Genomic DNA, 12,680 nt, shown 5'->3' on the forward strand with positions numbered 1-12,680 from the left:
ATATATATACATACATACATACATACATATATACATATATTTCATAGCATTATTATAACATTTCACCTTATTTTCATCAACAGTTCAGACAGCAAATACAAATGAACTTTGTAATTAGTAATTCTTAGTGAATTCTTTCCAAAATATTTACTATAAAATCATTTTGACAGCGTAGATGTTTCTAGAAGACATATTGAGGACAACTGGCTTTTCACATTGTGTATTTTTCATCCATCTTTACACTTTCATTTATGAATCATTTGATGTGTCATTCAATATCACTGTAATGTGGTGATGTGCTAAAATAAAATGCTTACTTTCAGAGTTGTGCTCTTTTAAGACTTGTGATTTCACTGTAGGGCCAAACAACTGCTGCTGTTCTCGTGACCCGCCTGTGTCTTGTTTGCATCACAGCTTTGAATATTTCATGTGTTGTTTTATGGCGGTATGAAATGATATTGTCATAATTGTCATAAGCATCGTTCAGTTCATTCTGTACAGATGGCTCATCTATAAATGATAATTGTTTGATTCTCCTCTGCACCAGAGAAGATGTTTTTAATGGATAGCCACACTGTTGTGTGAATACGGAGTAACTCAAACATTATTTCTCATCATCGCAAGTCAGTCTAATGCTGTCTGCACTGTTGATGAAAATAAGGTGAAATGTTATAATAATGCTATGAAATATATGTATATATGTATGTATGTATGTATGTATATATAACTGTAATGTGGTGATGTGCTAAAATAAAATGCTTACTTTCAGAGTTGTGCTCTTTTAAGACTTGTGATTTCACTGTAGGGCCAAACAACTGCTGCTGTTCTCGTGACCCGCCTGTGTCTTGTTTGCATCACAGCTTTGAATATTTCATGTGTTGTTTTATGGCGGTATGAAATGATATTGTCATAATTGTCATAAGCATCGTTCAGTTCATTCTGTACAGATGGCTCATCTATAAATGATAATTGTTTGATTCTCCTCTGCACCAGAGAAGATGTTTTTAATGGATAGCCACACTGTTGTGTGAATACGGAGTAACTCAAACATTATTTCTCATCATCGCAAGTCAGTCTAATCCACGGGTCAGTGCACTTATGCATCTCTTCCTCACTCGCTGCATAATGAAAGCGTTTGTCTAGCTCTGACGGGTAAATTGTGTCTTTTGTGTACGGTGAAAAAAGAGCCCAAGGAAGCGTGCATCTCTTATCTCAGTCACACTCCTAACCTCCTGTTCATTACTTATATTTACCCAATACTCTTCTGAGAGGAGAAGCGCATTTCACAGAACGGCGATTACTGTATGACTTCTGGCTTATTCTCTGAATGTCACTTTGGTGTGTGCTGTGTTTGATGTATGTTTGCAATTATACAGTCTCTAATGGGTTTTATATATCATTTATTTGAATGCTTTGTAGACCTTATTATAGTATAAGCGCTTTGTGTCAAAACACTATTATATTTATTTTCCACCGTTGTATTTTGAATTATCATTGTATGTCATTCGTTACATCATTTCATTCATGTTTTTGTATATAAACTAGTACTAGACAACGATTAATCACATCCAAAATAAAAGTTTTTGTGTACATAATATATGTGTGTGTACTGTGTATATTTATTATGTATATATAAATACACACACATGCATGTATATATTTAAGAAATATATGTTGTTTATATATTAAATATATTTAAATATAATATAAATTATATGAATATAAATATATACATGTAAATACTTGTAAATATTTTCAAAATGTATACTGTATGTGTGTCTTTATATATACATAATAAATATACACAGTACACACATATATATATATAATATAAACAAAAACTTTTATTTTGGATGTGATTAATCGCGATTAATCATTGCCCAGCACTAATATACAATACAATATACAATAATAAACACATTTTGATTGATATCTAACATGATTTCTTTACATGCACTATTGTTCAAAAGTTTGGGGTTTATTATTATTATTTTTTTGTTCTCAAGAAAGTAATACTTCTATTTAGCAAGGATTTTTACGTGTATTTTTTAATCAAAAAAAAAATAAAAAATCTTGGTGAGCATAAGTGACTTCTTCAAAAAAATAAATAATTACTTGCCCCAAATTGGCATTTTTGAATAGTAGTGTAAAGGGCCTTAGCAATTGTAACTTAAATAGCAAATGTTTTTGCTGTGGTTTTGCTGCATTATCTGTTAGATTTTCCCTCATTAACAGAATCACATGGCTTTCCAATTTAATATTTCTAATGAATCTGTTGTTTGTGGTTTGTAGTCTTTATAATTACTTGCTGTATTAATCAATACTGCTAGATAAGTAAACAAAGGGATTGGCAATTAGACAAAAAATCATCCTATTGTCATGCTGTCACATTTGTTTAATTTCAAAACCTCAGAATAACATTGTGTTTGGAAATGTTCTTGTATGTCTTAGGTAAAATCATTATTTTCTTTCTAAACTGACTTTGAAATAATCTAACATTTAATTGGATAGTCAGTCAATAATTAATGTTGATGTTTTTCGTTATTGATACCAGCATACTTTTTATCTAAATTGCTTCAGGTTATTTTACACGCAGAATAACTTGAAGGTTATTCTGCATGTATGTTACAACCGGCTCCAACTTGCAACATGAATGAGAGCCAACACGGACCAGCAAGTAGCAAAGAACAGTAGTTTATTTAACAAAAGCATAATTAACAAAGGAGTTCCAACAGTCAGTAGTCAGTATTAATGTAAGTCACTGATGTAAGCGTGCATGACAGTGGACTGTAAGCTCAAGGTCTGAACTGTATGCAAACAAAATAAACAACGAAACAAAAGAGAAGGCAACAGATCCGGCTAGCGTGGTCACATCGTGCCCCCGTCCACATCAGCGCTGCAGTTTTTATAGCTCCGCATAATAAGCCTCAGGTGGGAAGACACCCACAATAACCAGTATACCTGTAAACCAAAAACAAAACAAGAAAAAACACAGGCCCAGCACTCACTGGGACATAACAGTTTGTCTCAAAACTCGACTACATTTTTTTTTTGTTGATGGATGATTTTTTGTGTGAATTCTACAGCGGGTTCAACTTTCCTGAACCCGGACGGAGACTCTGGGACGGAGGCGGACAGTGAGCCGCAGCTGACCTTCTACACTGACCCAAACCGCAGCCGCCGTCGCAGTCGAGGTATGAGAAACGGTAACGTCAACACCGCGTGGGGCTCCGGGGGTAAGGAGGACTCCCACACCATCGCATGATTTCAACCTGCACCGCCTGACTGTGGCCATTTGGTGTTTATGTCACACTTTGTTCGGAAACCGAGCAAAGCAGTAGTTGTGAAGCGGCTTGCCTTACAACTACCTCACTGAACGAGGCATGCCGTTACGTGTGAGATTTGCCATTGATTTGACATTGCAGTTGAAAACTGTGTTAAAACAATTTACAGGAAAGCATAAATGCTTAATTTTTTTTTCTGTCCTCCAAATTGGACTGAGGGTCCCTGAGCAATTATTGAGTTTGCTTAGAGAATTCTTCAGAGCCACTTTGTGGACTCCATGGACCTCCTCTGAAACGAATGACGACTAAATGCAAGCTTACAAGTATTTAAGCACCTTAAGCTTAGCAGCTCCGTCTGTAGACCACCATTCAACATTAAGCGGCATAAATGTGTGTATGTTAAGCACTAAGGCAGCGTGTGACAAACCGGTTGGACAGTACTGTCAGACACTAATGGCTAGAGTCTGTCTAAAACTCTTGCATTGTCCCCCGAGTAGCGCTGCATTGTTTTCTGAAGAGAACAGACTGAATGCAAAGCTCCCTAAACTCTTGAGGAGCTGCCACTTGAAAGGAAACTAACAGACAATCACTTTGCTTTAATACTTTCTCCCTCTAATTACCAAATGTTTTAACCCTGTACTTGTCAAAAACACTACTAGTCAGCTGTAGCAACAACACCTTTAATTGGACTTAAGTTAATAATAGACATGGCTTGTGTTGCATTTTCCCCCTACATCGCTGCAGGAACTGTGACTGGGCGAGAGCAGCGTGTTGATTTTGATAGACATGTTTGCGTACGTTTACATAAAAAAAAATAGGTGTTAATATGAACTGTCATATTTGAGTGAAGTGAAGGTATAAGTAATCTGTAATAGCTGTGCCAATTAATTTTATTACAAAAATATTATTATAAACCACTGTGCATATTATAATAATATAATATATTAAGTAATAATTTAAAATAAAAGTATTATATTACTTTTAAATGTTACATTGATATATACATACACATTATGTTCTAATGCTATGCTGGCATTTATCTCTTAGTTGGAAAATTTGAGCTATCTTCTAATACTTACAGAAAGGACAGAGGCCAGGGGACAAAAAGCCAGAGTATATTGTTATCTAAAATGAATTATTTTAAAATAGTTTTGCTGTAATTAGTCCTTGAAAATGTGGTGCTCAGTGAGGACCAAGTCAAGTTGTGTCTATGTCAAACTAACAAAATGCAAAAGCACCAATTCCCATAGCATACACCAATACATGATTTACATGAATACAGTTCCCATAAAAAGCATATATTTCTGGCAGATGCGTGCAAATGTTTGAATCAATGCTCTCCGTTTTCTTTGATCATTTAATTTCTTCAAATGTCAACCTTCTGTTTTTTTATGCAATATCTCTCAGATAACATCCACACTTAAGATGATGATGTCTTAAGTATCTATGCTTTAATATTGCAAAAAGGGGGTTCTTCCTTTTGTAGTCAACGTGCTGCAGCATTACTGTAATCCTAAGCGTCTACACAGATGTCATTTGTAACTCCTTAGTTACTCCTTTTCATATGCTGTATATAATCAGTGTAAATATGTTGTTGTCACTTGTATATTGACTTTTGTCACCATATATGTATCATCATCTGAGTTCCTTTCATATGTATTTCATTGCTGTTTCCAATTACTGCATGCTATATATTTATCCTAACATGTTATTAGCAGTTTTAAATGTCACGCATGTTAATGAGCTACTATATAGTATCTGATCATGAGTATTGTGTCCTCATACATTGTGAATGGGTGTGTTTATGTCATCTTGTGTGTTGTATAATACTCATACACCATTTGCAGTGTCTTGTGCCTTTATTTTACATGTAACAGATGCACAGGGCAGCACGACATCAAACCAGTTTGGCTGTATTACAAAAACGTGGTCAAAACATCTCTTTTTCATATTTTGCCATTTCCAGTATTTAGCATAAAAGCAGAAGGCTTCAAAAGGTAAAGCGTTATCTCTCCGCTGCTCAATTCATGCCAGCGCTGCCGCAGCTCCCAGAGTTTGGCTGGCTGGTTTGATCCAGTGCTCCTTTCATGGACCACCAACCCTGATGTGGGCTGTTTTTTTAACTGCCTCCCTTGTGCCTTCCCAAGGTACACATACAAATGTGAACTTTCCAGTCTTGTAGCATCGCTCTTTTATAGCTTTCTCTCTCTTTCTGTCTTCTTCACAGGTTCCCCACGGAGTCCTATCAACAAGACCACCCTGACTTTGATCAGCGTGGTGAGCTGTGTGATCGGCCTGGTCTGCACATCTCACCTCTCCTGTAGCCTCAACGTCAGAGTCATACTCCATGTTCCGGAGCACCTCATTGCAGACGGTAATCTCATCACCCGCTCTGCTTCCCGTCCGGCCCCTGAGCAGCGGGGGTCCTCGGCCACCCGTCTACCCCCCACGACTTCTACTGTATTAAAACAAATGTCATGCCGACTCTCGCTCTGTCTCTAGTGAAAAGCCAAACAGATGTGTGCTGAAAGCTTCAAAGAACAATCAGACACGAATGCATAGTCTCTAGTTGTGTTTCAAATCATGTACTAGGCTATACACCATGTAGCTGCACTGTACACTGTGTACTTGGGCATCCAGTGAATGCATTTTTAAAGAGTCAAATGAAACATTACTGTTTATTTTTTAATTTTAACATAGAAGTTTTTCAGACAAACATTTGGTTTCATTTGGTGTTGCTGTTAGCTTTAACACGTTAGCTTGTGATGACAAGTTATTATGAAAACCCTACTTTCATATTTTTACATTTACAAATACTAAAAATGATTCACACATGGGCTGAAGGTTTCGCATTCGACTTACATTTGTCCACTATCTTTTCATTATTCTAACAGATACGCTACAGTGAAGCTGACTTCAGATTGAAGGTAGTTAGCAACACTACAAGTTACTATAAAAATGCATTGAATCTATTTGAAGGAGGCAATACATTTGTAGATATAAAAAATATTAGATTTTAGGGTGCAACAGGGCACCGGACTAAAAAGCGCATTTGATTTTATTTCTCTCTAAACCACTAGAATAACAAAAAAACTCACTGCGGCACATTCCTATCACCGTTTCATTATGCACTTGGCTAATTTGGCTAATTCTTGACATGATTGCGATCTTTAACACAAAGTCAATTCTGCACTAAGTTGAAGTGATATTTAATGTTTTTTTTTAATATTATAAATGTACAGTATGTATCAAATAAAAATTGTTAAAATAAAATATATTTAATATATTTTAAACCATTGTGGAGTCAAGTTAATCGGTATTAAGAAGCTTTAAAAAAAAGATGTCCTTTGAAAATGAATATATTTTAATGATAGTGTATCTATTGAATAAAAGTACATTTTATTTATCAAAACAGAATGTAGTACAAACTGTGCTGAGCTGTAAAAAGCAGCCTTTAGCCCTATAATTCATTTTTGTAGTTAAAATCAATAAAACTAGAAATAACAAAACATGAAAACATGTTGACTAAAACTGCAGTTTAAATAAAAAGTTTGCTTCAAAAGTGACTGCACAGGGACTCAAATGAATCATTATTGAACCATCAGTACATGAATCACTGAATCCGAACAGACTGATTCAACTGGGAGTTTGTATGGGAGAAAAGACTATTGATTGATTATTTCCTTAGACTGTTTGGCTGTGTGTGTGTGTGTGTGTGTGTGTGTGTGTGTGTGTGTGTGTGTGAGAGAGAGAGAAACTGTGATGTAGCATTTTGTCACGCTATACTGCTACTTGTTGGAAAAAAGTAGCTAGTGTCTGGAAAAAGCAACATTATTTTTCATATGAAAAATTTAGTTAAGTTAGTAGTGCTACTTTTAGTTAGTTAGTCCCTAGAACTACACTTCCAGACACACACTTGTACACAACTGTAAACAACAACTAGCCGCTTTCCCCAAGGGTTCTCTGTGCTTTGGACCTAAGTTGCGTTTGTGTTGGATGAGCTTGTATTGAATTTCAATGTTGCACCTGCAGTCCAAGACTACAGGCCACTCTCTTTTACCCTCTCTTCTCTTGCTCTTCCTCGCTCTCTTTCTTTCAGCTCATTGGCATTTCAGCCATCACTTCTAGAGTTTGGGCGATATGATGGATTGTGACTGGCTTTGCTCATCTGTCATTTTGTCTTTCATGCAGCGCTCTTTTCTATTGGGTCTGGTGCTTTAGGGTAGATTAACATTCACATAGATGTCTAAGTGGAAGAAATCTGAAAAGAGGAGACTTGAAGGATTCACAGTTCGCCGTTTGAATTGGAAAAATCGGATTTAAGATGTGTCTATAACTGTCTAACACTATTACAGGGTAAAACTTGATGTCAAAGCAGATCTGATAAAACTTGATTTTTACAGAATAAATTCTGTTCTATGTGGCATTCATGGTTTTGAAATATTCAGAGGCATAATTCAGAATACATCACACTTTCAGTTCAGATGTTTTATCTGTACTGTTGTATCTTATCCACAGCTGTGCATGAACCATAAAACATAGAAAAATGTGTATAAAGCATAGAATTTCATCTATAAGGATTCTGCTTTGCTTTAAAAAGTTCAAAACAGTTTTATGCCTAGCAGTTATTGGGGAAAAATGATCATGTTGCTTAAACACTCTTTCTTAAGTCTCTTAGTACTGTTGATTTAACACAAATGGTATAGCATACAATTAGAGTGTTTTCGTTAATGAATCAGTTGAATAAATGTTTTTAATGCACTTTTTGAAGGTTTCACATGAGAAACAAGTGATGGAAACCAAATAAAAAAAAAATCCTTAAATTCGCAAAAAAGTTTTTATGCTCAATTGAGGTGTTTTTTGTCTTGTGCGAAAAAGGGTTAATGCGAATAATGGGAGATGGAAACACATTTGCCAAATAAATTCCTCCATGCGCATCAAAAAAGTCATGTGATTTGCGCTATGGGACGGCATAACCAGACTAACCAGCGATCTCGTTGCACAGCATCTGAAATGTTGTTATGGTCATTCTGAAATGCCGAGCAAAGTCTGTCGTCAAAGTATTTCTGTATAACTGCCCACAGAACTTTCTTACATGACTGCGTTCCCAAACATCAGGCATCCGCCTACGAAAGCAATGACCACATTTATTGAGTTTCATCTGCTCGAAAATTATTATATTAAGTAGCTTCTCTCACTTTTCTTAGTGATATTTAGTGCCAGTTTATCAGGAAGTGACAATTGTGTTTTCTTTGACTCGTTTGAAACGGTGCTTATTCGCAAATTCTTTATGCAACAATCCAATTTTGCGCATAAGTTAAATTCGCAACTTTGAATGGAAACCTGGCTAGTGACTCACTTATAAGACATAGGAACAAATCTTTGGTGAATAGTTTCAAATCATGTGATGCATCAAAATCCCCACAATTACAGTTATATTTTGCTCAACGACAAAATAGCAAATTGCCCAACATGTTTGTACCACAGTTGCATACCAGTTGTAGCTTCCATTTGTAGATTCCAGTTTATGGTTAATATTCTGAACACCAACTAATAGAGTTCACTAATTTACTTGATGTAAATTTTAACAAATGTCCTCTCTGATTCTTCTCTTTCAGGCTCCAGATTCGTTCTGCTCCAGGGCAGCCAGCTGGATGCATCTGATTGGCTGAACCCTGCCCAGGTGCTGCTGTACTACCAGCAGAATGCCAGTGGCCCCTGGGTCAATGATTTGTGTGGCCGCCGTCTCTTGGACCCCTGTGAGCATCAGTGTGACCCAGATACAGGTACACCACTACCCTGACATGATTCTGTACTTCACACAGCTCATGTAGAAAGTCTGACACCAGGAGCATCATGCACTCTGAGGGACATACCTAAAAGTATAGTTCATCTAAAAATGAAAATTCCATCATCATTTAGTCACCTTCATGTCTTCAAAACTTGTTTCCTCAGTGGAACACAAGAGCAGATATTTTGTAAAATGTCCTAGTGTTTTAATTTTTTGTCCATACAATGAAAGTTAGTGGAGTCGAATGTTGTTTTAGACTGAACAAAAACAGTTCTGTCATGACAACTATCGGATTGATTTGCATGGTAATGTACATGACAATGTTAATGTATTTGATCTTGGTAGAATAGATCTGCTATGCTGCTGCTGCGGCAGAGCAAGTACCGAGACTTGCTACTGCCAATACATCCACAACATGCTGCTGTGAGAATGTAAGAAATACTGATGCTGCACATATAGCATGAATAACCCCCATAGCATTCATGATCACCCCATAGCAGATGTATACAGGTGGAGCTGGGGAAGGTGGAGGGTTTCTGGAGTGCGCTGCAAACTGCTACCACAAACATAAACTACGTATTTGAATGTTGAGCAGCGAGCTCATTGGCTACCGATACAGGAGAGAACAAATCAGCTGTGACGTGATGATGATGTCATTATGTCATACTGAGTTAGATCTATCAAACTGAACTCTGCCAGAACTGTGTATTTCTGTGAAACATACAAGATATTTCCAACGTTTGTCTATACAATGTTTTGGACCCCATTGACTTTCATTGTATGGACAAAAACAGTTGAAACATTCTTCACATTCTGTTGTGTTCCACAGAAGAAAGAAAGTCATACTGGTTTAAAATGACATCACAGTTTCATTTTTGGTTGAACTATCCCTTCAAACTGCACATTGGGATTTTTTTTTTTGATTAGTCTGCATCTTTGCCTAATTAATCATAAAATAATCTTTCATTCCACCCCTTCACCCAAGTGAATGAGTGCCCATCCCCTCCACTGTGTAAAATCAATGTGTTCACCGAACTGCAGTTGTAACGCAGCTTCCTTTAAAGAGCAGGAGGGACAGGAGAGAGGCTTAGCTCTGATTCATCTGTCATTTCATTTGCAGATTTCTCTGAAGGTGTCTCTCTTGAGTGAACAGTATTAAGTAATGAAAGCCTAATTAAGCGAGAGCTGTGAGGACAGTAATGCTTGGCAAATGAATCTTTGTAATGTAAGACTTGGGCTTATACAGCTTGAGTGACCTGGATTTGAATTATTATTTCTTACTTTTTTTCTTTTTTCCTTTGCCTGGGACATAAATTAGGCAAAGCACGGATCAAATGGAATGTTCAAAATGTAGGATATTCTGAGCCAGGGAAGCATTAATATTCTAGATGATACTTGATTAGATTCTGGAATGTTGATTTGTATGTTAGCACTCCAAATGAACTTAGACCATTTTAGATCTAAGCAGTTTGCTTATAATGTGCTTTCTGAATGCAAAATGGTCCGGTTTCACTTTCTCTTTGCTTTCATTTTATCATAAATATATTTAGCTGTTACATTTCACTATACAAAGGTATTGTCATGCACTTACTCTAATACAGTTTGTGGACAGTTTTCCTCCTATCACCATGTAAAGAAAAAGTGCAACAAAAGTCATGTGATTCATGACTAGTCAACACAGACTAGTGGCAGAATTGCACATAATTAGTTAGTACATATTACAGGTGAGTTTGACTTATTGTTTTGCATATTGTAATTTGTCTGTTAGTGTCATTTTGTTTGCAAATCCTACAATTTTGTAAACCTTGATTAAGAGCAGGAATATTAAATATTAATTAAATTGAATATTAATATATTTAATATTAAAATATTTAATATATGAATACAAAAACTGAGAGCCACAAGGGGTTGCTAAGGGGTCTGCAGAAAGGTTGAAAGAAAAAAGAAATAGTTTAAAGGTTTGTTAGATATGTTAAGAGAGTTTATTGATTTTAACACATTAAACAAATTGCATATATTAGTGTTAAATTTAATGAGATGAATTAGGCTATTTTTTCTATTGATGACCATAGTTTTTATAAGAGAAAAACATCTGCATACAGTATGCTTTTGAAAAAAAAAACAATGCAGATACTTTTTGTATCTTTGTGTCATCTTTGGATTGCTCACTGAGGTTTTGTAAGGCAATATTTCCTGTATAGAACAATATGTATTGTAAAAAAATGCTATATAAATAAATTTGAATTACAATTTAAATTGTTTCTTTTCAGGTTTATACATGCAGTATTAAGCTGTTAGGAAGAAAAATGTGATGCACCATCAAGTTAATGCAAAATAAATATTTTTCCAGATATTTTAATCAGATCTTTTGGTTTTAGTACAATGACAATATAAAAGTCAATAATTAAATTTTGAAAGCAAACAGCTGCTTTTGTATTATAGGAAGGTCTTGTTGTCATATTTGGAGATGGTTGGCTTAATTAATACTGTTTTCCAAGTGACTGTTGGTTTTTGTTTTGTTTTATTGTTTCAAAAATGCCTGGACACACTACATACCTATGAAACCAATGACAGTGTTTATTAATAATCTTAGACAGTAGGCAGACATTTTCTGTTTGCATCATACATTTTAATGCTCTATCTGCATTTTACCACTAAAGATTGCAACTTTGTAAGCTGAGATTGATCTATTCAGTTTTATAGTTGTTCCAGTCAGGCAAAACAGTCAACAGACACCCAGGTGCATCAAAATGAATGGTAATACATTCGCTTTATAGCTGTTTCTCCGATCATCTGCCGCAGGAATCAGTCCAACGTTGTTATCATTTGTTGACAAGTTCCTCCTGTTTGCATCCATTATTCAAAAGAGGAGCTACACTGGGCTTTGAAAAGTGAATCTTCCAACCCTAAATGAATCTAAGTTGGACCGTTGGGAACTTGTCTTGCTTTCCTCACAAATTAAATCTAAAGATTGAGGCCTTGGTATTGCCACGGTTCAATAATTGCATTGTGCTTTTTGTAAGATGCATTCTTAATGAAAGCCTCGGTGTGTGGGGGCGGCAGACTACGTGGCGGAGGGTATTCGTGGAAAACCATAAGACTGTCTCAATCAAACGGGAGAGGGAGATACTGATGAAAGCGAGGATGGGGAGCGACAATAACAGGAGCTGTGAGCACTTTAAAAAAGAGTGTGAATCAGAGGCCCAGAGGATGTGTAAAAGTCGAGATGAGAATCGGACTGATAGCAGGCCTCTCGGAGGCCCTGTTCACCTCCCTCATTCCCATCAGGCTTCAGGGGACATTTATTAAACAAGAACACGCGATGTTGTGTCTCAGGCTACCTGATCCTTGCACTTTTGTTTCATTAATTTGACTGAATAATAGATCCCCTACAGACTCTCTCTGTGGTTGCAGAAAGAGAGGAATTACTTGGGACTTAAAAACTTCATTAATAAGTCTACATAGTCACTCTCTCTGTCTAAATCCAATAGTAGTGATTTCTTTTTACACACTTTCTTTTTTTTTTCTCAATATTTTTACACACACACACACACACACACACACACACACACACACACACACACACACACACACACACACACACA

The 12,680-nt window shown here is 36.1% G+C and overlaps 1 protein-coding gene across 3 annotated transcripts in view; it reads left to right on the forward strand.

Moving 5' to 3' along the window:
* Nucleotides 1–12,680, forward strand: part of astn1 (astrotactin 1) — a 267,140-nt gene that overhangs the window by 76,625 nt on the left and 177,835 nt on the right. Inside the window, exons 5-7 of one of the 3 annotated variants that reach the window (XM_016446854.1) lie at nucleotides 3,087–3,236; nucleotides 5,512–5,658; nucleotides 8,903–9,070. In XM_016446854.1, the coding sequence (XP_016302340.1) occupies nucleotides 3,087–3,236; nucleotides 5,512–5,658; nucleotides 8,903–9,070 (465 nt within the window). The remainder of the gene's footprint in view (nucleotides 1–3,086; nucleotides 3,237–5,511; nucleotides 5,659–8,902; nucleotides 9,071–12,680) is intronic. The other 2 variants (XM_016446855.1, XM_016446856.1) reach the window with 2 other exon arrangements.

Source organism: Sinocyclocheilus anshuiensis, unplaced genomic scaffold (genome assembly GCF_001515605.1).
Source record: "Sinocyclocheilus anshuiensis isolate Anshui unplaced genomic scaffold, SAMN03320099.WGS_v1.1 scaffold375, whole genome shotgun sequence".
Lineage (NCBI taxonomy): Eukaryota > Metazoa > Chordata > Actinopteri > Cypriniformes > Cyprinidae > Sinocyclocheilus > Sinocyclocheilus anshuiensis.